Consider the following 25,356-nt stretch of genomic DNA (forward strand, 5'->3'; position numbering starts at 1 on the left):
TGAGGGAACGGACCAGGAATAACAGGCTTGGAGTTGTGAGACTCTCTGCCCCACAGCTTTCATTGCGAGATGATACCCTCAGCCCCCGAATTCTCCATCCCAGTGCCCCGTAGGTTTAGACATAAACAATGGAGTGAGGTGTATGAACAAGCTCCCAATGGGCACAGCTCTAAGCTTTTCAAACATGAAAGGAATTTACTTTTTTTTTTTTTTCGCCAAAACACGCCAGTCTCCAGTGGGCTTGTAGACAGCTGGGTCTATGAGAGGTCATGACCTACTGGAGCAACACTGCACCATGTTATTTCTGTTGTGTTTACACCCCGGCAAATGTTTTCGGGGTAAAAAAAAAACCTTGTCCTGGAGGAAAATTGATCTGGGTTTTCTGAAAGAAAGATGCCAAGGCTGCCTGGGAAACTTTCATTCTGGGATCTCTATACCGTAAATCATTATTTGATCTAAATAAAACAAATGAGGGGACAGACTGAAGTCAAACCCTCTGTTCTAGATAAGGAATGTATTTTGAAGGCTGTGAAGTACAATGAAGAAGGAAATGATCACGTTACTTGAAGGCGTCTGTGTTTTCTGTCCTGAGCTAGAATCAACTGGACTGATGATTGTATATACTGCTTCAATGAATCCCTATTCCATATGTCAGAGTGTAAACACAGGGCTTATGTTGCTATGGGAACGGTAAAATAATGATGATCCTTCTGCACGGGGAGGCAGATGATCAGCACTAATGACCCACACAACCTTTACGTAGTTTCCGATAAAAGGTTGTGATGCGCCATAAAAAGATGAAGTGAGGATGTGTAGAGGTTTAAACAATGTTGTGGTTTGAACTGTCATCCCCCCCCCGGGCCTAGGGTTAGGACCGGTGTGTTCCATAACGCAATGACTTCTGAACACACTGAATGTCATGGGAGCAGGGAAACAGCCAGCAGCGTGACACAATGGGCAGTGATTGTCACAGTCACAGAAGACAATTCAGTGTTTGGACGTGTGGCAAAGCGTCGCAGAATGCTCTGTCTCTTATGTAACGTCCTCACGACATTCTGTCTCCTAACACTGTCTATGTGGCTCACACACAGTCTCCTTCACAGATGGACTTGTGGTGTGCCGCTTGCCATCCTGTCAATCCTCACCTTTCAGCTGACACAAAAGGGCCCTGTTCAGAGTTGGAGAGGTGGTCTGGTTTGAAAAGAAAAAGTGAGAAACATAAGGCGAGTTGAGCGGAAAGCCGAAAGGCACTTCCAGTCTGGTGGAGGTAACAGCCATTTTCCTGTAGTGAGTGGGCTCTCGTTGACACCACACGGTCACTAAGGTCCTTACATGACATCTGCTGTTTCCACAGCATTAAATTTGCATGGAATACACATCAAATACTTGTTAAGGCAAAACCGTCATCACCGCCCCAATGCCTTCATCATGGTTGTGAGTTTTCTATTATGAGGTAACAATTACAACTATTGTTTAGTTTGAGGTTCACCATGCATTTGTCTTCTCCGAGTGTGCACGTTTAGTGTGGCTTTCACAGGGTGATGACGTTCCCGTCCTCTCTCATACTCTCCTGGCTGCTGCTGGTCTTGGTAGTGCTGCCGTTGTGTGTGGGGGTGGTCAGGGAGCTCAGGGAGGCCTTGCTGTCTGACAGAGAGCCGCTGCTGGGCAGGGACACACTCTGGGGCATGGGCCGTTGCCCTGGTGATGAAGACGAGGGAGACTCCCTTCGGCTGTCGTTTCCATTGGACGCGCAGCGTTGGGGCAGGTAAGGCGGCAGGCTGTCACTCTCGATGATGAGGTCCCCGTCTTCGTCGCTGTCGCCCTCCGTCACGCTGTTACTGTTGCTGTTTTGACTGACGCTCTGAGAGGCCGGGCTGTGTGCCGAGTCGTGGGAGAAGGCGGAGCCCACAGACCCAGAGGAGCTGTTGCCCCCCGCTGAGACCTTGCTACCTCTGAGCACCACGTTGTTGCGCTGGTTGGCCGGCTTCACCGTCACGATCAGGTTGTGGCTGTTGGCCACCATCATGTCAGTCACCTGGTCCAGAGACTTGCCGGCGACGTCGATGCCGTTGACCTCCAGGATCTCGTCGTTGACCCCCAGCAGGCCGGTGCTCTCAGCCAGGCCTCCACGCACCAGGCGTGAGATGAAGACACCAGGCACCTTCTCCACGCCCTGAGGTGTCACCCGCACGCTCACGCCGTCCCGGATGTAGAACCCAAGGGGCTTGTGGGTACCGTGCTTGTGCAGGCGGACGCGACGGTGTGTCTCGGGCAGGATATCCACGTCGATAATGGAGGAGATCTGCCGGAAGTCCTGGGGAAGGCCAATCATCAGGCCTTGTTTGGTCTTCTGCTGTGCCGGGCGCAACCCCGCCAGGCCCTTTTTCCTTCGCTGCAGGGAGTTGGTGGCAAAGACCACAGGCTCATCCACATCTACAGGACACACAGACACAACATGCATGTCAGACACACACAGACAATGACCAAGCAGCAACAAGGTCTCAGTTCAGAAAAAACAAACGTTGAACTCATCTGTGATAAAGGGCATTTCTCCATGTCATCATCATACCTACTCATGTCAACAGCTAACCAGAGGGAAAGACATGAATAAAATCGGGTTAGCTTGAACAGTAAAATGAGGAGACACATAGCACAGGTTTTAAATCTACTCTAATCTTTTCCAGTTCCTCAGTCATTCAGTCTTTCCATGTGTAAAATGTAAGAAAAAATAAAAGCTCAAGTCTAATTTCTCGACTATATAAATACACCTATTGTAGAACGCAGTGGTCTCACTTCATCCTGCTGTATGTTGCTTTTGGCTTTTCTGTGAGGGTTCCGTTAAGATAAAATATTATGGCAACTATAGAGGTCACATGAAGTTTATGTACTCATTTTTATGATGTCAACAATCTGAGCTGAGAGGATTTCCAAAAACTGTTTCTCTCTATTTCACACTGTTTTCATAGTAACCACTCCCAATGCCTGGTACCACGCCGCTTTTCATATCCTGCTCTTCTGTCTATTTCTGTTATTTAATAAGTTAAGTCAGTTGAGAACCAATTGCCTTTTTCAATGAAGACCTGGCCAAAGGCATACAACTGAAAGAGGAAGAGTCAACATAGAAAACCACATAAATAATATTAAATAGGTTAGTTTGTCTGTGTCTGTCTGTCTTTTTGACTGTCTGAGGTTGAGAAGGGATAAGGTAGCAGAAAAGGAGAAGTGAGGTACAGGGCATTGGGAGCGTTAACTATCAAAACAGTGTGAGACGGCACATGAGCCCAGTGGTTAGTGTGTCTGACCAGTAACTGAAAGCATGCCAGATTGAATCCCCAAGCTGACAAATCTGTCCTTGAGCAAAACAATTAACTCTAAGTGCTCTGATAAGTTGCTCCGGGTGAGAATATCTGCAAAATGACTGAAAGGTCACTATTTTAGAAAAATCCTCAGATTGATTACATCATTAAAAAAAAAAAATATTCCAGGACACATATAGCAGGATACAACAGTCTGTCTGTCTGTCACTCATATCTTGACCTGTGCTTGACAGCAGAAACTGCAAGGAACAGGAGAATAGTCAGAGAGAGATCTGGAGTGTTGTAAGGAAACAGTGAGTGTAACAGTTGGTCTCTGAGCCCTTCTGGACAGGTCAGAGGTCGGCAAACAGGATCAGATTACACACCAGGCACATTAACCACAGCTTCAGTCCCTAAGCTCTAGACGGAGCAGACCTGGCAGTCGAGCTCTGTCAACACACACACCTGACATCCTCTGGTGTGACACGTATAAAGTCATGCGTTGTTCTTCGTGTTAGCTGGCAGGTAACAGCACAGGGAGGAAACGCTCAGGGCTCAGGTCTAATGCAAAGTGACACTCGCTTGGCAGGATAGAATATTTTAAGTTATTTTTAAACTGCAGAGAAGATCATGCTATGTGAGGCTGTTCCTCAGAGAGAGACAGGGAGTAGAGGTCTGGATGTGGTTACGAGGAGCCCTGCCTGCACAGAGGGTGAAACAGGAAGTAATTAACACTGATGCCATGGAGAAGAGAGTGCTGTTCCCACTTCCCTGTTATGGTGTTACTACCTTGTGGTCAGGGAATAGAGGCCCAGAGTTCTTGTTTTGGGAGAACAGTGTGACCACTGTGCATCGTGGAGGATAGAGTGGTTGTGATTATCTACATACCATAAACAAATGACATTCAACACTGTTAAAAAACAAACACTTTGCTGTTGGCGAGTCGCTGTAAAGAGATGTAATGGATGAAAACATAACACAGATGTTATAGAGAGGATAAAGGGCAGATCGGATCTGCACACAGGCTCAACATGAGGCCGCATGAACCACAATGTGTGGCCAGACTAGCGGTGAACCTTGACCTCAACACTAAGATGTGAACAATCCACAACAAGGGAAAAGTTGCCCCAACGTGGGGCGCTAACTGGCTGTGTGTTGATAACAGCAGGGTGTATTAGACACCACAGTTCTCTGGACGTTGGTGTTCATAACATATCTGTCTGCGTGTCCTAGTTTAACCCAAGTGTTGTTTTTGTGTGTGTCTAAGTGCTCCACACAGGGATATGGTCTACCCAGCCTCCATCCCCTCCCGCCTCCATCAGTCCTATTGTCTGGACCCCCACAGAGAGCAGGGCAGCCTCTGTTATTAAACCCACTCAGAGCTGAACGAGGCAGGAGGGAGAGCACAACAGGAGAGCGTATGGGGGTAGGGGGTGGGGGGGGAGCCAGACTGGCATGACAGACAGGCAATCCAGGAGGAGGGGGCTGGGCTTTCAGGACGGGGGGGTTGGGTCTTCTCAATGACCCAGCTGTCGATATAAAGACAGAGTCTGCCTGCAGTGGGCACTGCGGTACCTGCTGGATGAGACAGGGGTCTGTTAATACACCACCTAACGCAGAGAGACGACACACAGGCTCAACGACTAGATTACTGAAGGCAGCTCTACTGTCTATAGAGGGAACAGGGAAATGTCTGCTTCTGGAAATAACCCTGGTCATTCAAAGTAGCTGTAGACAGACTCACTTCCCTACGACATCCACTTGACCCTTTTTGTTGTAAAGTGGATGTCGGGGGGACGACGACGACACTGCACTGGGCTGGATTATTGACCAATGGCCTTTAATGTGGCCTAATGGCCAGTGAGAACAGAGGCTAATATGTGGAGTGGCTGTAGCTGCTGAGTGACAGGCTCCCTGGTGTAAATGTGCTGGTGTGCATGTCTCCATTAGTGCTGATGTCAGAAGGACCCATAGAAAACATCCCCACAACAGGTCCCTGCTCAACCTTCTACACTGTTAGGCGCGCCTCTATGAACAGCCTGTTTTAAACAGACTGGAACACATAGGCCTTGTGGTGAGGGTTTGTGGGAGGCTCCAACACATTCCAACAAAGTCTTACTCTAGTTTCCAAGCACAGGTGATGAATACCAAATATCCCCCCTGTGCTTACCTCACTGGATCAAATGAATCAACTAGCTGGTCTCCTCTCTGGATCATTGGATTTCTGTATGCTACTACATTCGTCATCTCATTCACCACACGGCAGCGCGGGACATATGCATGTCAGGAGGTCAATCACGGAACATATCTTACATGACTTTAATACAGTGGTTATTTGCGCCAATGCTATTATACAGGGTCGGGGTCTATTCTGGGTCAATTCCTGTCGTTGCAGAAAGTAAACAAAGCTCCAATTCCAAATGTACTTGGAATTCCACGGAATTGACTCCCGCCTTGCTGGTGAAAAAGTGAATTAGAAATTTAAGAACAGGCACTGGACTGAACAACTGTGAGGAAGGGTTCAGATGAGCAGAGATGTGCACAAGGCCTCAGGGAAGGCCAGTGAAGTGAAGCCAGCCGTGGAGAGATGGGCTTATAGGATTCATGACTCCACCTGAATATGACTGAATACAGCAATAATACAGACAGTCATCTGCAGCCTAAAGGCATAGACAGTGCTGAGCCTCTCAGACCTCTCCCACTGGATCCTACAGACACGCCGATTTATCCACTTCCTCAAACCCTTATCGGTCTCCCACAGACCGAATACAAGAAGCTCAAGTGTTGCCAGAGACAGTATGTCTAGATGGAGAGAGAAGCTCAGGTGTTGCCAGAGACAGTATGTTCAGATGGAGAGAGATGCTCAGGTGTTGCCAGAGACAGTATGTCTAGATGGAGAAAGAAGCTCAGGTGTTGCCAGAGACAGTATGTTTAGATGGAGAGAGACGCTCAGGTGTTGCCAGAGACAGTATGTCTAGATGGAGAAAGAAGCTCAGGTGTTGCCAGAGACAGTATGTTTAGATGGAGAGAGACGCTCAGGTGTTGCCAGAGACAGTATGTCTAGATGGAGAAAGAAGCTCAGGTGTTGCCAGAGACAGTATGTTTAGATGGAGAGAAAAGCTCAGGTGTTGCCAGAGACAGTATGTCTAGATGGAGAGAGAAGCTCAGGTGTTGCCAGAGACAGTATGTTTAGATGGAGAGAGAAGCTCAGGTGTTGCCAGAGACAGTATGTTTAGATGGAGAGAGAAGCTCAGGTGTTGCCAGAGACAGTATGTTTAGATGGAGAGAGATGCTCAGGTGTTGCCAGAGACAGTATGTTTAGATGGAGAGAGAAGCTCAGGTGTTGCCAGAGACAGTATGTCTAGATGGAGAGAGAAGCTCAGGTGTTGCCAGAGACAGTATGTTTAGATGGAGAGAGACACTCAGGTGTTGCCAGAGACAGTATGTCTAGATGGAGAGAGAAGCTCAGGTGTTGCCAGAGACAGTATATCTAGATGGAGAGAGAAGCGAAGGTTTTGCCATCAGTTAGTGCTTCTTATTACACTTTAATGACAGACCCCGCCGCGCTGCCATCTTGCTTACCATAGCAGGTTGTTTCAGCAACTGTTCATTTCAAACTATGAAACCGGTTAAATATAATAATTTGCCTGTTAACCTAGAAACATTTTCAACGCTTGATGTAATAACTTATTACATTCAGGGGAAAGGTTATCAAATTGACATGCTTTTATTACAATTAACTTTATTAATGAATAATATAATAGCTCATACAAATATAATAACATTGCAAATCTACCATACCAAAATCAGTTATCACCCACTGCCAGTTATAACACATTATTATTCACATCATACAGGAATACTCAGAACCATTTGGAAGGCCCAGCACATATTCAAACTGACATACATGCAATCAGAAAACTCAGATCACACATTATATCCAGTCTAGCATGAGTCAGCAATTTCATTATACAAAAGAGAAGCCAACTAACTAGTTGCTTACAACACTAATACAATGTCAGATTTGCAGCTTCTATCCCGTATAATTATATTATTAAGCGTATTTTATTTGTATGTCAGTAAAGGGCTACTACATCCCATTTTAACCATTTGTACAGCGCAAGTACTGCTCTTATCTTTAGCTCAATATACAGGCTTGTGGGTGTTGTACAGAAAAAGCTTAACTATTGTTGTATCATACATTCCTTAAATATTGTTGTTATGAGTATATTTGTGTTTGTGACAATACTGTTTTTAGAAAACACCCAGTGACAAATTTGCATGGCTGAAAACCGCAAAGACCACTGAGTTCCCGAGGCTTTGGAACCCACTCATTTGCAGCTCAAATTAGCTCAAATTACTTTACAGAGGATTTTACTGGACAAAACACCACGACGCAGAACATTCAACTCAATGCAATACACAAATGCCTTATATAGACACTGTCACAAGAGTCTGACAGACACTGATGTCACTTTGGTCTGGTGCTTGGCAAAATGGGTGGACTAATTTCCTGTCTAATTGGCCCTGTTCAGGTGGAGTTCGAGTCACCTGACCCTCCTTCTCAGTCCCTAGTTTTACAGTAGTTTGTGCTGGTGGACTGGCGTCAGTCGGTCCTGTCTAAGTACCAGTTATAGATGTTGCATTAACTACTGTGACAGGGAACTACAGTCAGTTTAAATTCTATGCTTTGATATCCTGTTGGGCCCAAAGAACGCTCTCTCTAATATTTCTGGTGTCCTGGTCAATCTGAGGACCTGAGCCCTTGTACCATATAGCAGGGAAACCTGACCTAACGACTGCTGGTTGTCCATGCCCAAAGTCCTCTGGGTTCTGCTGCATATTTGCAACCCAACAGTTAGATTAGATTCAAATGTATTGTCATCGAACAAGTACAAGTACAGTACAACCAAGTTATAAGAGGGTGTGCACACTTATGTAACCAGGTTATTGTAAGGTTTTTTATTTTAATTTTTTCCCCCTTAAAGATTTCAGTTTGTTTTTCAATTGAATTGTTCACATTATAGGTTACATTAAAGGTGGAAAAAGTTCTGAGATGATTTATCTTAGTCTCATTCTTTTATCACAAAAACCTGGCATTTTAACAGGGGTGTGTAGACCTTCTATATCCACTGTACGTTTTCAGCTCTCAAGCAAAGTAACGTACACCAACTATTATATTTTACAAATGTTCCCCTCCCCAAATTCGTGATGTTTTGGCCTAAATGGTGGTTATGGCCTAAATTGTGATTATGGCCTTGCTTCATAGTAGCAATTCCCCAGCAGGGTTGGAGTTGAAGGTCAAGACTTATCCTCCATCGCACAACTCATCATGCCTTTCTGGTTCATACCAAGTCTGCCAGATTGATCCATTTTGGACTTTTTGGACCATTCCCTGTGCATCTGTCATTCTGGATCCAACCATGCCAAATGATTCAAGGGTAAAAATTTGAAATGTGAGTTACTATGTAATTCATCAAACATTGCTACTCACCTGAAAGCGTAACAACCAACAGATACATAACACTAAACGTATAGTAACAGTACTGATGATGTGTGCGTGTGCAAGTCAAATCATGCTGGTTAATGTCTTAGTCTGTGTTTACACAGGCAGGCTAATGCTCCTCTGTTAACCAATTATTGGCATCTAATCAGAAACGTTCAAAAGATATGATTTAAACTGCCTATGCAAACAGCCCATGTTTGAGGAAGCCATTACTTTGATGTGTGTGTGTGGGCGTGTACTGTACATTTCATGTGTGCATGTGAATGTGTAGATGTATGCATGTTTGTGTATGATGTTAGTATGTGGTGAAAATGGCAGTGGATGATATGTGGATCAAATGGAGGTAGTACAGTACATAAGACATAGAATTTAGGTATGTTATTCTAGGTATATGTGTGTATTCAAGGGCACTTTAATTTAGTTTGCTTCCATCTTGATAGAATGAATTAATGTCTAAAGTTCAGACCAACCAGTTATTATAGAACATGATAGCTTATTGACAGTAAAGCTACACCTCAATTTTGGGTGTTATTGTACTGCAACAGCTTACTGGCTGAGTTTGCATTTCATAATGTTCTGTTATTGCAGGGTGGAATGGCTTATTGGCTGTGTAGCTACACATCCCAATCACAGGTTATGACAGAATAACAGACCTGGTTGAATGACTGCTGGAGTTGCAGGGGTCGTAAGGTACAAATAAAAACACATGCAGGCACTTTTTTCTAGAACTATAGAGGCTTTTTGTCTTCTACTAGTTTGGGGCCAGTTGCTACTACCCTGTTTTGAATGAGTACCCGGCACAGCTGCCAGACATTGTGTGGTACTCTAGTTCTGTCTGGGTTCCTGTGGTGAAACGGTTAGCTGTTTTCACAGTGTAATCAGACAGACAGCGGTGGGCCGATGTCTAACTGACTGTTCGCTCCCATCACATCAAGGTGACTGAGAGACTATCAGACACCATGAGTCCCTCTGCTTGTTACTACCTCCACATCCCTCTTCTTCTGTCAGTCCTTGTCTGCAACCGAAGGGCACCGTCAACTTTCGGTTCACCGTGAATATGTTAGTGAGCTCTCTGAATAAGGGCTCCCACCCTGAGCCGTTGTCGGTGCTTGACAGACACCTCGTTCCAGGCGTGCTTGGACATGAATTATTCTTTAAGGGAACAGGCCAGACAGAGGGGGGTGGGGAGGACAGCCTGGCAGAGGGGGGTGGGGAGGACAGCCTGGCAGAGGAGGGTGGGGAGGACAGCCTGGCAGAGGAGGGTGGGGAGGACAGCCTGGCAGAGGAGGGTGGGGAGGACAGCCTGGCAGAGGAGGGTGGAGAGGACAGCCTGGCAGCAGCAGTACCAGCGAGCCCCTGACTGTCCAGGTAGGATGTTTGAGTGATGGACCCTTGATGGACTGCCAGCGGGAGGCTGATCACAGTACTTTGGAGGCATCTTTCTGGCTGCTGGATCCCCTTACAATGGCTGGCAACTGGAAGCATTGTGGTACTTCTCCAAGAAATAACTATTTCTGTCTAGAACATTCCAACAGCCGAGCTCTGTTGTCCACCAGTGTTCAGAATCAGAAAGGGACCTGTATTTATTATGAACTATGAAATGTTCTTCTTTCTCTATGATTTATCTCATCACATTTGATATCTATGAACTACTCATCTATCTCTGATCATTTATCAAATAATTTTTCCTTTATTTATCTCAGTGAAAGCTTTAGCTTTCTCTTTTATGAATTCCTAATTTATCTCTACGCATTTTGTATAATCTATCTATCTTTAAGAATTGGTCTCTATGAATCTCTATGAAAGGTTCAGCTATTTATTTCTATGATTTTGTGATATACAAACCAGAGGTTTTGATTGATTTTGTGACACTTCACAGTATCCATCGCATGTAACCAGAAAGAATGGGTGGCTTCACGTCCAGTTCCCTCCACAGTCTACAAAGGCTTCAGCAGTGCCAACCAAAACTAATACAAACAACAATGTCCAAGCATACAACACTGGCAACACTGTCCAAACATACAACACTGGCAACACTGTCCAAACATACAACACTGTCCAAATATACAACACTGGCAACACTGTCCAAATATACAACACTGGCAACACTGTCCAAACATACAACACTGGCAACACTGTCCAAACATACAACACTGGCAACACTGTCCAAACATACAACACTGTCCAAATATACAACACTGGCAACACTGTCCAAACATACAACACTGGCAACACTGTCCAAACATACAACACTGTCCAAACATACAACACTGGCAACACTGTCCAAATATACAACACTGGCAACACTGTCCAAACATACAACACTGGCAACACTGTCCAAACATACAACACTGTCCAAACATACAACACTGGCAACACTGTCCAAATATACAACACTGGTAACACTGTCCAAACATACAACACTGTCCAAACATACAACACTGGCAACACTGTCCAAACATACAACACTGGCAACACTGTCCAAACATACAACATTGTCCAAACATACAACTCCGGCAACACTGTCCAAATATACAACACTGGCAACAGTCCAAACATACAACACTGGCAACACTGTCCAAATATACAACACTGTCCAAATATACAACACTGTCCAAATATACAACACTGTCCAAATATACAACACTGTCCAAACATACAACCCTGTCCAAATATGCAACACTGTCCAAATATACAACACTGGCAACACTGTCCAAATATACAACACTGGCAACACTGTCCAAATATACAACACTGTCCAAATATACAACACTGTCCAAACATACAACCCTGTCCAAATATGCAACACTGTCCAAATATACAACACTGTCAACATTGTCCAAACATACAACACTGGCAACACTGTAACACAGAGGAACACAGCTGATTACAAACACAGAGCTCCAGATCAGATCAGACACGTGCCAGGTGTGAGTGTGTTCTGATCGGGACGGAACTAATGGGGCTTTTCTGGGATTACCTTGTAAGGCTGAGGGCAGCAGTAATCCCTTCCCAGAATTACCACCGAGACAAAGAAACGCAAAGATCCTCTCTCTACCCCACGGACAAACAAGGGCGCCTCTCTCTCCACGACAGACAGTGAGACCAGCTCCGGTCCCCAGATAAACCCTTCCCCGCCCCCAGGGGACTAAACCCGATAACGCCATAAACCTTTGAGAAGGGGGGGGGGGGGGGGGGGGGCTTTCACAATGCAGGCTCCCACAGGACATTGTGGGCATCATTTACAGAGCTCGGCCTCCTCATCCACTCCTGCTTGGAAACGCAGATGACAGTAAGTTCTCAGTTGAAACGTCTCATTAGCTGAAACCCTCCTTTGTCATTTACGCAGCATTTTACTGCGCCCTTCTGTATCACCTGCTGCTGGCTGCTTCACGTGACTATGACAACAGTGGATGATGTGACACAGTGTGATGCGTCCCTCAGCAGGAACTGACTCATCCTCCCGGTAGACGTAATGCAGTGTACACATTCCATTCATATAACAAACATGGCCGGCAGACAGCTGCCAATGCTGGAAAGTATTCTTGCAATCCCCAAACAACGCCCACAACGCCCACACACCCCCTTTGCAGGCAGCACACTCAGACAACCGATGGTCCTCTCAGAAGCCCGTCTCGGCCTCTAGCCTCGGTTTCTATTTGAGTCTCCTCTATTTTATCCGTACAGCTTCTGGAGACACACCCAACTGTCAACCACTGGCACTTGGATCCCTAACCAATGAAATAAGACAACAAAAACGCAAGGAATCTGGGTGGGAAAGTGGAAATGGAAAACTCAAGGTGTCTTTGACACTACACAGTGGTTTACAACATTACTGTCCGGTCGATATCTCTTGATAATACGTCCCAGTACACACACCACTGACAACCTAGTGACCTGCAGTTGCATTTGGGGATGAACACAGCCACCATGCCAGCCTGTGGTTGGTACAGTGTTGTTCCCACGACGGTCCAGCGCATTTGGGGATGAACACAGCCACCATGCCAGCCTGTGGTTGGTACAGTGTTGTTCCCACGACGGTCCAGCGCATTCCAGCCACTGCCTACACTTCATCCCCAGCCCCTACAGCCACATCAACTGACCTTGAAGAATGTAACAAACCACACACCAAGCTGGCCTTTTCACAACAACAAGTAGCTCTCCGAACTCTCAGAGGCTGGAGAACATGGAGGAGATATTGAAATGCTGGCCTAAGTAACAGTCTCAGAGCAGGTGTTTTGTCTTCTAGACTGACCTGGCAAACAGCTGAGGGCTGAGACAGACAGACTGAGAGCGAGAGAGAGAGAGAGAACCAAGCAGGCACATAACGGAGAACCCAGCCCAGGGTGATACACCTGTGCCCCAGATGCTTCCAGCAGAACTCACACTGCCTACGATCATCATTCCTTCCTCTCCTGCTCTTCTGCTTTCCCAAAATATCTTTCTCGTCCACCCCTCCTATCTTTCAATCTCCAGAGCCATGAATATTTCATTTCGCCCAGGCTGTAAGGACAGCGGAGATGCCATCATCCAATTAAGCGTGCAAAGACACAGCAAGGAGTGTCAGGATGCCTCCCACAGCCACATCATAAATACACTGGATCTTCGTCATCCCTCCAGTCCTATACATAACACTAATGCATTTCCAGGCACACACACGCAACACAACACACAGTCTCCCAGGGGTATTGAGCAGCAGCTGCAGTCTCAGTTGAACGCGTGCTGGCGAACACAAGGGAATCTCTCCGACTCGGCTAAAAACAGCAGCACAGCCAATGGGCTTTACACCAGCATGCCAACCCAGAATAACTCTTCTGATACACTACCTAAAGCTTTCTTGCATTACCACACTGGAGCATAGTTTGACTGGGCATAATGTATTGAATCAGGGGTTGTGTTTGTGTTTGTGCATGTGGGCGAGCGAGGGACCTGGGTGGTTGACTTTTAATGCTAGCCAGAGGAGATCTTACTGGACCGGTCTTCAGCAGAATAAATAGAAATCTTTTCTTCTCTCATTCCTTTCTCCATCTTTGTTTCTCCAGTGCTTTTTTCTCTCCTCTTAGCCATTCCACATGAATCTGACGATTAAGACCCAGCTCGTAAAGCAGTCTGCTAAAATAAATATTGAATAAAAGTAGATTAAGCAAACAAGCCACCACAAAACCAATAGGATTTTTACTAATCTATGCTTCTCTGATTAACTGCCAATTTCATTTCGTCAGACCTTTGCTTCTAGCGTCTTGTGACTGCACAAGAAGATTGTGGAGAGGTAGCAGGCTAGTTACGAATGGTAAGGATGGACGAGGCGTTTCACATTGCTGAAAGACAGCATAGGTGTTTTGTGCCGGGATTCTGGGTGAGGTCGGAGCTCGATCCAATCTGCGATAGAATGACATTAACCAGGCCCTCAATTGCCACTCCGTGAGATGAGCTCATGCTAAAAGCCCATCAATCACATCAGTGTTTCAGTGGACCAGCACTCTGCAACATTAACGTTCCATGGAGGGAGAGTGGAGAAGAGAGGGTCTGTTCAGTACGTTAAATGGCTCCACAGCACAATGTGTCCACCATGACAGCACTGTGTCTATGGGGAAGTAAGCAAGAGTCAATCATTGGAAAGCAGACCGTTTGGTCTTTAATACACATACCAGCCAGTTATTCTGGTCAGAGTGGTTAGCGAGTTTCCTAGGCATGGTCTTACACTTGCATCACCACCAAAGAGCCTGTACCCACTGACAGGCACTCCACCCCATTGTTCACATTATATTATTGTTTTCCGTGCTCCAGTGTATTTATTGAAATAGTCCATGTGTACTTCACTGTATGACAATGACCAAATGTCTTTAAAAACACAGGACGATATAGTATGACATTAAGTTTGACTGGATTATGGAAGTCTAGGGCAACGCATGTCAAGGAACTGCACAGCTCTTCTGATCTGCAATCTATTTGCTCTCGCTTGAAAAAAAATTAGAGAAATGACAAACTTGTGAGTGAAAAAGCCACATGGAAAAATGACATTCCTTTCATGGGAAAGATGAAGCTGTAATCACATAGCGCCAGACCCTGCACCAGTGCGTCTGTCACAGCGATAAGCCCTCTCTCCAAATGTGCATTTCACTTCCCCTCAAAGCATGGTGTCATTAAATAGATCCTCTATGAAAGCCAAAGCTAACAGAAATGGAGGGATGTAAAGAGAGCAGGGAAAGAGAACAACCAAGAGAGATGGAGGGAATCAGGAAGAGAACAGGGCTAATCTGCCATTTCATTCTCCTATAAATTGAATAATATTTTTAGACAGAACTCATATGAAAATTTCACCTACGCTAATCTTCCACTCAGAAAGGAAGAGTAAAACTAATACATTCAGCAGTATTGCAGAGGGTTAAGTAAAACAGGTTCTTAAATATAACAGCATTCTGAAAAACAAAACATATATTCCTTGATACCATACAGTTAGTAAGAGAAACTAAGGCTACACAATTAGCCTGTTGATAGCCAGCCGTTTCAGACTCTAAAGAACACGAGAACAGAACGTAGCTTTGTCTGTCTGTCAGTCTGTCTGTGGCAGTAGAACTACACTAACATTTTACCTTGTCGAATCCAAACTGATCTACTGCCCAGTCTCATCGCACCCACCCAGATTCTGTGATTTGAAGATCATGGCAAACCTTCCTCCTTGGCGTCAGAGCCAAGCTGTTCTGTTTTTTTATCATCCCACCAAGGAGACATGTGGGTAACCGTGTGTGAGGACACGCTCACTAACCTGACAACCTCAGTTAACATTGCGGGTATCCAACGTGCCTGAAGAGTTTTCTAGAACCAGTTGAGATCAGGAACTCCTTGCTAACAAGGCCTCCTCATCCCCGGGCAATGCTGGCCTTTTTCTTCCAAGCCACACATCAACAAATAACACAGTATAGGCTGAAACCTAAAATGTGGTGTTCAGGTTGGCGCTACACAAAAGCCCCTTAGGACCGAACAAGTCTTATCAGAGGACTTCATCAGAGGAACAGAATCCCTCTTGCTGAGTGAACAAACAGAGCTCAAATATTCTGATTGCTTTTGCCTCCAGAGCCATTCAAATTAACGATCAGAGCTTTATAAAGAGAGGAAGATTTTTCTGCTAATGGGTAATTAGTATGTGTGCTGGATCTCCTGGAGCAAAACAGGGATGCTGGCTTCCTGCTTATACAGACATACAGAGACAAAAAGAGTCAAGAATAGCATTAACCTAAAATTTTACATACTTAAAATGGACTTAAAATTGGACTTACGCCACAAACATGCCTCCAATTCTGTAGATAGTACAAGGTAGCAAAACATAAAAATCACTTTAATTTGAACTTTCTCTAGAAGTATTTTTCTCTTCTCTTTTTATTATGTTCCAGATGAATATATGTCAAGTGATATATTTCCACTAGGTATTAGCAAACATAGCCTGACTGTGTGTTAGAATTCTGAGAGCCAAAGCACATTTTATCAATTCAGAGATGTTAAACATTTTAGTAAACAAGCTTTTTTACAAGACCTTTACCGAATGACCTTGATTGCATTTCTGCAATTCCAGAAGCTATACTGGTATTCTAGAATTTCAGTAGTATTTTTCCATCGGTAGCAGATGAGCATGCCCCTTATATGAGGATAAGAGTCAAGTACAGATCCAACGCCTGGTTTAATTCTCAAATACCTATTCATAAAATAAGTGTGGCATTGGTAAAAGCCAGAAAAACAGATGAAGGCTTGGACTTTTTAGAAATTGAGAATATATCAATCTTAAGAATGGAATCATCACAACCACTACGTTTGTTGAAAATTACACTGTCAAAGCCATGGATGAGAAATGAATCTGCCTTAATCTGCTTTGATACAGTTGATCACTCAATCTTACTGAAAAAGCTGTCTTCATTGGGCCTGGTCAAGGATACTTGCCTCTGGTTCCAAAACCACCTCAGTGATAGAAACCAGGCTATTGTAACTGATTGAAAGTTCTTGTAGTACACAAAGGTTACATTTTGGGTCCTTAGTTGTTAACTCTATACATTAATGATATCTGTAACTCCGAAAGAAATGTCTAGGTCACTAAGTCTACTTTTGGATAACTCCAAAATCACAGTTACAGAACATGTGCCTTCCTACAAAAACCTTGGGTTAGATTAACATTTGTCTTTTAAAACACATTAATAAGTTGGTGATGAAGATAAATGGTTTATTTTACAGAAACAAAAGTCTGTCACATCAGCATAGAAAGGAAATTGTGCAAGCAGCATTTATGTCCCTGCGAGGTTCATTTGATTTGTTATATATGCATGCCCCAGCTTCTTTACTGAAATCTCTAGACGTAGTCATTCAGCCTTGTGTTTTATCATTGGTGCAAAGCTGTGCAAACTTTGTCTTTTATGTCCTTCGATTGGCTGGGACTCTGACCTCGACAAGGGCCAGACATGTTATTATAAGGCTTTCATGCAGAAACGTACTATCTAACCTCAGACGTTTGTTGTAAGAATTGCTGTTATCAAACATGCTTTCAAGACCAGCTAGTCCTGGAGACAGCCCACGTGTATTCAGATCTGGGAAAAACTGCTTTTCGATATTATGCCCCATAGGGCTAGGGGGGAAACAAGTGATACAGTATAGTATCGAAATTTCATTTCCACACAACAATGATTTAATACACTGACACCAAGAATCATGTTTTATTAATGCTAAATGTGGGTAGATTTTGGCATTGGCAAGGAGCCTGTCTGGTGTTTATTTCACCACACACGCTACCAGGTGGTGACACAGGTCTATATAAAGTGTTTCTGTAAAGTTTTTGGAACATAAAAACACTCTGAAGTCAAGTTTGAGTACATGGAAGTTGTAATTAATAACAAAAGAGAAATCTACTGTCAAAGTTTTCAAAGTATTTTTGACATTTAGTTTAAAAGCTATACTATTTCAATCACAAGCGTCAATAGCAGAAACACTGCACAGTAGCCTACTGGAGTGCAGTTTTTTGGGGTGGTTTTCAGTATTAGAGTTAAAACTGCAACTTCTAGTGAAGACGTCAAATTACTAACAGTTTTAGGGTGTAGTGTTTTTCAATCAAATTGAATATTTTTTATTGAGTGTTTTACTTTCTTATTAGCAGCTATTTGTTTAATGACTGCATTAAGGTAAGGTTTAACTAACCCAAGAGCCCATCTCAGATGTGATCAATGAACACTGTTCATAGTGTTCATCATCACAAATAAAAGGTTTACCTGAAAACAATTGATAAATGTTTTCATTCATATATGTTACATATTTCATACATTTTTGTATGTGTTTCTATTGTTTTAATGTAAGGCTCAGCTGTGAAAGAGAGCTGGTCTCAGTGGATTGCTCTGCATAAATAAAAGTAAAATATAAAAAGAATCTCAGGCCCTAGCAGGGCTCTATGCTCCCTAGCCATGACAGACAGAGCAGAGCCTGGTGCTGATGAAGCAGGAGTCATTCCCACATAGGGACATTAAGCTGCACAGCAGATCTCTGTTCTGACTTAGACATAGCACGCTAAACCAATACAGCTACAGCAAGTGGGGGGTTGAACCACAGGGCACATCTCCTTGCTTCCTTCTATACACAGCTAGGCACATGGTGTAGAGGAGGTTTACTGCAATGCCCTTCTTTCCCCTCTGAACTGGAGAACATGGAGATTTAACCACAATTAATATTTCTCCCCATTTACCTGCAGAACGAAGAAAGGGTTAATAACAATTCCAATCCATCTCCGCTGATGTGGAAATCATTGGGAGGCTGACCGATAATTGTGTAAAGAGGTAAATTAGTCATGAATCCTGTCCTGTAGCAATCACAAAGCAGCTGTACTTGGCTAACAAGGAAGGATAATGAAGGGAATTTAAATAAATCCCTTTTTTGTTACAAAATAAAACAGAGCCGATTATGAAATAAAAAGGTGAACAATTGCAACCATTAATTCCACTTGGTCCAGATTAACATAACCAAATGCAAACATATAATTAAGCAAGCATACAACGCAACAAAACATAAAAAGATTTTACTAGCAACTTTGAACATACGAGGCACGTGTTTGAAATGCTGCACTGCAGAACTGGTTCTGATCAAACTCCCTCACCATGATGGAGCATTTGGGTTAGAGGAACAGAGAGCGGAACAGACAGACAGAGACAGACAGACAGAGACAGACAGACAGACAGACAGAGACAGACAGAGACAGACAGATAGACAGACAGATAGACAGACAGATAGACAGACAGACAGAGGTGTGGGAGAGTGGGGCATGAACAGACAGAAACAGACTGTAAGACAGACATACGGCGAGGTGTGGTACAGAGAGCATGTGGTTGGGCAGAGAAGGATTTGTCTAATGTGTAGTCTGTTTGTGTGTGTGTGTGTGTGTTCGTCAGGGTGAGATAAGAGAGAGGATTCAGCCCCAGCCCTAGCTCCATCTCCTCTCAGCACAGCACTGCCTCCGCATTCCTGAGGGCTGGCTCAGTGCCAGACAGCTCCAGCCACTGAGGCAGGCCAGGCCGGCAACAATGATCAGTACCCCAGACACTCATCCCTTCACAATAAAAACAACAACATCATCACCATCGCTACACTGACTGGCTCTCATACCTCCATTATCAGAAAAAAAAAGAAGCTTTCAACAGCTATTCAATACAGTCACTATCACCAATGACACAAGACAACAGAATGCCACCATTTTACATTAGCTCACCTCAAAGGTAATTTCCATGATTGACAAAGGACTTACAAACTAAATAACATTAAGATAGCAGACACGCATTAACAGTAGCATTGGCAAACCACCAACTTCCCCAATGAGAAACCCACTTCCAGACAATCAACAGGCAGTTGAGCAAGAATACAGTTTCCAAATAAGATCAACAAAAATAGCCATAAGTTTTAACCAGAAATACAACCTAACCTAACTCAGCTACTAGCCCACTCCCCACACCCCCCCCTCACCCCTTTCATTCGCTTCCCTCCATCCCCCTCTTTCCCCTCCTCTCCCCTGTCACCAACCTCCAGCCTTACCTCTCTTCTGAATAATGATCCTGAGCAGCGGATTGGCTGAGGACAGGGCCTTGTAGAAGTTGTCATCATTGTTGATTGGCAGCAGGTCCCCGTGGATGTCAGCGTATCCCAGCAGCACCTCCACCCCGGGGATGCGGTGAACAGTCTGCAGCAACCGATAGAACTCCTGGAAGCCACCGGCGTCGCCCTTCTTCACTGCGAAACGCCTGTACTCCGCCTCAAACTGGATAACAGAAGTTAGAGAACATCGTACCATGAAAGCAATGAAGCACACTCAGGGAGAATGGTGCAGCATGACACAGCATCACAAGAAACCCCCAGTCAATTTATCCAGAGAAGATTTCTGTATTCTGGGTATTTACTTGGAGGCACACATTAAAGGGGGCGTGACGTAGATTCTATGAGCAAAGCTTGCCAGGGGGGCTCAGGCGTTTGGCCCACAATGTTATTTGTATTAAAAAAGCATGTGAAATTATTGGATCCGGATTATTATATCATAACCTCTGAAAAATCCCCAAATTTTCATATTTTGAAATGAATTAAGTGATTGGTTGACTCAATGTAGTGGCACTACATTGTCGAGCAAACCCTTATATAGTCTTCTTTTGTGGGAGGGGCATTTCTTTTGAGGTTACTTGTACTTAAATGTATTAACATCAAGACAAATACTCACTTCTGTATGATTTTTTTTCTGTTTTAGTTATGCATGTTCAATAAAAATACAGTTTTGCATACCCTGGCAGAAATTGTGAAACTTTGGCATTGATTTTGAAAATGTGACCGATCGTTTATTTAAGGATAGTGATCATATGAAGCCATTTATTATCACATTGTTCTTTGGCTCCTTTTTAAATCATAATGATAACAGAAATCACCCAAAAGGCCCTGATCAAAGGTTTACATACCCTTGAATGTTTGGCTTTGTTACAGACACACAAGGTGACACACACACACTGGTGAAAATGGCAATTAAAGGTAAAATTCCCACACCTGTGGCTTTTTAAATTCCAATGAGTGTCTCTGTATAAATAATCAATGAGTTTGTTAGCGCTCACATGGTTGCACTGAGCAGGCTAGATACAGAACCATGGGGAGCAGAAAAGAACTGTCAAAAGACCTGCAAAACAAGTTAATGGAACTTTATAAAGATGGAAAAGGATATAAAAAGATACCAAAGCCTTGCTAATGCCAGTCAGTACTGTGCAATCACTTATTAAGAAGTTGAAAATTGGGGAATCTCTTGATACCAAGCCAAGGTCAGGTATACCAAGAAAGATTTCAGCCAAAACATGCCAGAAGAATAGTTTGGGATACAAAGACAAACCCACAGGTAACCTCAGGAGAAATACAGCCTGCTCTGGAAAAAGATGGTGCCAGTGCCACAAAAAAGCCTGGTTACAATATGCCCAACATCTCCTTGACATGCCTCACAGCTTCTGTCACATTGTAATTTGGAGTGAAGAGACCAAAATAGAGCTTTATGATCACAACCATAAGTGCTATGTTTGGAGAGGGGTCAATAAGGCCTATCGTGAACAGAATACCATCCCCACTGTGAAGCATGGTGGTGGCTCACTGATGTTTGGGGGGGGGGGGGGTTGAGCTCTAGAGGCACAGGTAATATTGTCAATATTGATGGCAAGATGAATGCAGCATGTTATCAGAAAATACTTGCAGACAATTTGCATTCTTCTGCATGAAAGCTGCACATGGGACGCTTTTGGACTTTCCAGCACGACAATGACCCTAAGCACAAGGCCAAGTTGACCCTCCAGTGGTTACAGCAGAAAAAGGTGAAGGTTCTGGAGTGGCCATCACAGTCTCCTGACCTTAATATCATAGAGACACTCTGGGGAGATCACAAACGTGCAGTTCATGCAAGACGACCAAAGACTTTGCATGACCTGGAGGCATTTTGCCAAGACAAATGGGCAGCTATACCACCTGCAAGAATTCAGGGCCTCATAGACAACTATTACAAAAGACTGATTGCTGTCATTGAGGCTAAAGGGGGCAATCCACAGTATTAATAACTAAGGGTATGCAGACTTTTGAACAGGGGTCAGTTCATTTTTTCTTTGTTGCCATGTTTTGTTTCATGATTGTGCCATTCTGTTAGAACCTACAGTTGAATGTGAATCCCATTAGAAATAAAAGACGTGTTTTGCCTGCCCACTTTTTCTTTACAAATGGTACATATATTACCAATTTTCCAAGGGTGTGCAAACTTTTGAGCACAACTGTATATTGAAACCAAAAAATTTACTTTGGAAGCATCCCAAGTTTGGTGAGCTACTGAGACTATTGTGAAGTTGATGGTAGTCAATGCTTTGGTTAGCTCAATAAAAGTTAAGAAAAATGATTTGCTTTGTTCCCAGACTTTCCTGCAATTGTTTGACCACAAATATCATGTTGTTGTTGCATTTCCCAAAGCCGCAGGGAGATTCTGGTACAGTATCTCAGCAGGACATGGCAAGCCAGCAGACAGGCATGCACCTAAGCCAATCATGATAGCTGCACCGGGAGCACTGCACAATAAGAATCCCAACCCCCAGCCCAAAAGATAGCTGGTCACTCTGAGGTAACCGTGTAGCCCAGATGCACATTCCCTCACAGAGGGGACAACAACACAATATGCTGTGCCTGTCTTGTTGGACCTGCCTGCCCTGCAATCTGTTAATGTATTTCTAAGGTGCTTATCACATGGAAACATACAGGTTTTTCACTTTTCTGAAATGATGTCCAATCCTGTCAGTGTATACTCAAGAAAGAAAGTTATTGGAGGGTTCTTCACAATTAAACCATGGGGCAACCCTTATAAGTTCTTCCAAGAACATTTTAAAAGGATTCTTCTTTTACCAGTCTCCTTTTTAAATGGTTCCTCAAAGAACCATTTGAATAACATTTCAGGGTAGGATTTTCAGTGGGTAGTTCATTTATTTCATTGAGTAACAAATATAAATAGTTCTGTACAATATGTCAGACATTTTAAGGAAAAACAGACAGGCAGGCAGAGAGAGGATGGACAGTGCTAAGAGACATGGAGTGCACAGGACAGTAGTGTATGGTGCATCACCAGTCTTCCCTTGGCTCTTTTATGACACTACGGACTAGTTTGTGTGTCTAATGCTTCATGTAACACGGTTTAAGCATCACTGTCTTTTACAAAGATCAGAACTGAGCTGCAGGGGAAAGGTTCATTTTACAAAGATCAGAACTGAGCTGCAGGGGAAAGCTGCATATTTTATTATGATCATCAGAGATATGATGCACGCTTATTTATATCATTTCTGTGCTCTTCCTCTCCCGTCCCCTGAAGGGTTTTCCATGAAGACGTGGAGTTTTCATAACAATGCAAAGGAATGTAGTCTGGAGAGTGAAGCGAAACTATTAACTGTCTTCATTCATTAAAGGCTCCCACCAGTGAGCTCTCCTGCCCTTAATTTGACGTAATTCTGGTCCTATACCGGAAATTCCTGCTTAGGTACTACCTTCAAAGACTGACGCAGGTTGCTAATTCATACCTGTACTTACAAATTGGGAGCTGGAACATTTTTGTGACATCCACGTGTAGCAGTAATAATAAGCTCCTGTAGCATGGATACATGAAAAAATCTTGATAGATTACTTCATGAATTATGAAAATCCAAAAACCTGTTTGGACCTATTTACCAGTATTTTTACCAGCCTTGTGCTGTTTGCTTATCACAAGAAAATGATTGTGGCAGGTGTTTTGGGTTATTAAACAACTCATTGCTGGTATGTGGTAAAGTTGAAGATAAAAACCACCTAGCCCTAAAAAAAAAGTAGGCAGAAAATAATATTTACATAATCTCATAAGAAAAGAGAATGCATCTTCCCGATTGACTTAACGGATGACTAATTCGTTTAAAATATAATGGGAATGCTCTGGCAATTGTCTTTTATGGCAAAAGGTAGTTTTCTTTTGGTGCAGGCTTTAATGAGCCATTTAGTTGTTTGGTATACAGTAAACTACCTGGGCAGGTTGGCTTCTATAAACCATGCAACAATAAAAATGTAAAAGTAAGAACACTGGAAAATACAGACATGAAGGTTAATAACGAACATGATATAATTTGGAAATAATTTCATTTTAAATGCTCAGGAAGGTTGTTCCACAAACTGTTGAGAGATAAGTGAAAAAGAACTATTACTACCACCATTTAATATCAGCTTGACAGCTGTTAGCTTTTATTTCGCGGTATCCTGTTGAATTCCCAACCAAATTGCTTTTGTAGACTTTGGGGGTAATTGTTAGGATATATTTGGAAAAGCGTATATTTTAATAATGAAGGACAATTGTCAATTAGCCACAAAATAATACAGGTAGGCTATCGTAGTCTGATAAATAGTACATTTGTGAAGCCATATATAGTTTTTGGCTTCTAGTACCATTTATGCATAATTAATTAGCCAGCCCGTATAGGGTAACTGGGCTACAGCTACCTTCCATTCTGCACCACAGCAGCGCGCTACAAACAATACGTCGCAGAAATGACAACAAGAGCAACGAATATTCTGCGAGTGCGCTTTCATACCGGAGAGCAACCATGCGAACTGTGTTAATCTCAAAGGCGACTAGAAATGGAAATGGAAGCAGACACGTTACAAGCTTGGGCACAGAACGTCGTTTCGACATTTATGATAAAGGACACCAACATCAGTATTTCTCGATCTAGTATGATTAGTAAAGTGGAAGATTCAAGAGCGCGGCTTGTGACAGATAGCCGATTTCAGTCATATCCAGTAACCTAAGGCTTGATTTATTTAGCGCTTGCTACCCTACCAGGACCGTAACCGCACATTCATTTCCAATTAATTAACCAGGCACTTACTTTGCTTTTTACCTCGACCACATTGTCCATGTTTTTGTAATGTGTCCTCTGGTGCCTTGACATATTTGCGCGTTGAAACCCAGCAGATAAGACCATCCACAGGCTTTTCTCAAAAAAGGTTGTTGCAGGCAGTCAGTCACTTTGTAAGCGCATTTGCTCGCATCACCATGGGGACTGATGATACTGGCACAAGTAGCCAACAGTCCTTGAACAAATCTGGATCTTTAGTATGAAAGGAATCAGATCTGTATGGGGAAATGTTCTCCTCGCAATGGGCTGGGCTACACTGCCTCAATAACAATGACGTCAGCTAGACACGCCGCTTGAAGGCGGGGATGGGGTCCTGCGTGGTGTCAGCTGAAATGTTTCAGTCTTGTGTTGCCCTGGAGACCAGGAATCATAGATCAGGTGGGACAAGGTTCACTGACTGACATTCCTCACTGCTTACTATGTAAAGGTCTTTGGGTGCCTTGAAAAGCGAAATGGTCATTTTAGCAACATATCCATTTCTGCTCCATTAACGTGAAGATTTTATTTCAAGGACATAGTTTCAAGGGATTTTACAAAACGACTAAACAGAAATATTTAATAATAATATTTACTTTTACAAACCAGCTTTTATTATCCGCAAAAATATTTTAGCTGTACT

At 43.5% G+C, this 25,356-nt stretch overlaps 1 protein-coding gene across 1 annotated transcript; it reads right to left on the bottom strand.

Moving 5' to 3' along the window:
* Nucleotides 1-212: 212 nt before the first annotated feature.
* pard6a (par-6 family cell polarity regulator alpha) lies at nt 213-24,971 on the bottom strand. Its single transcript, XM_010883870.3, has 3 exons — nt 24,708-24,971; nt 19,852-20,074; nt 213-2,433 (listed from the first exon to the last, which is right to left on the bottom strand). Exons 1-3 carry the CDS (start codon nt 24,801-24,803, stop codon nt 1,532-1,534), a joined length of 1,221 nt encoding a protein of 406 aa, XP_010882172.1. The 5' UTR covers nt 24,804-24,971; the 3' UTR covers nt 213-1,531.
* Nucleotides 24,972-25,356: the final 385 nt, after the last annotated feature.

This window comes from Esox lucius, chromosome 19, assembly GCF_011004845.1.
Source record: "Esox lucius isolate fEsoLuc1 chromosome 19, fEsoLuc1.pri, whole genome shotgun sequence".
In the NCBI taxonomy this organism is placed as follows: domain Eukaryota; kingdom Metazoa; phylum Chordata; class Actinopteri; order Esociformes; family Esocidae; genus Esox; species Esox lucius.

What these genes read in the sequence shown, in the direction of transcription:
- pard6a (XM_010883870.3), bottom strand. Translation starts at nt 24,803, where the DNA reads ATGGTCTTATCTGCTGGGTTTCAACGCGCAAATATGTCAAGGCACCAG. An exon ending in TGGTCGAGGTAAAAAGCAAA is followed by an intron (nt 20,075 to 24,707) that starts GTAAGTGCCTGG and finishes TCTGTTATCCAG; the next exon opens with TTTGAGGCGGAGTACAGGCG. An exon ending in GATCATTATTCAGAAGAGAG is followed by an intron (nt 2,434 to 19,851) that starts GTAAGGCTGGAG and finishes TGTGTCCTGTAG; the next exon opens with ATGTGGATGAGCCTGTGGTC.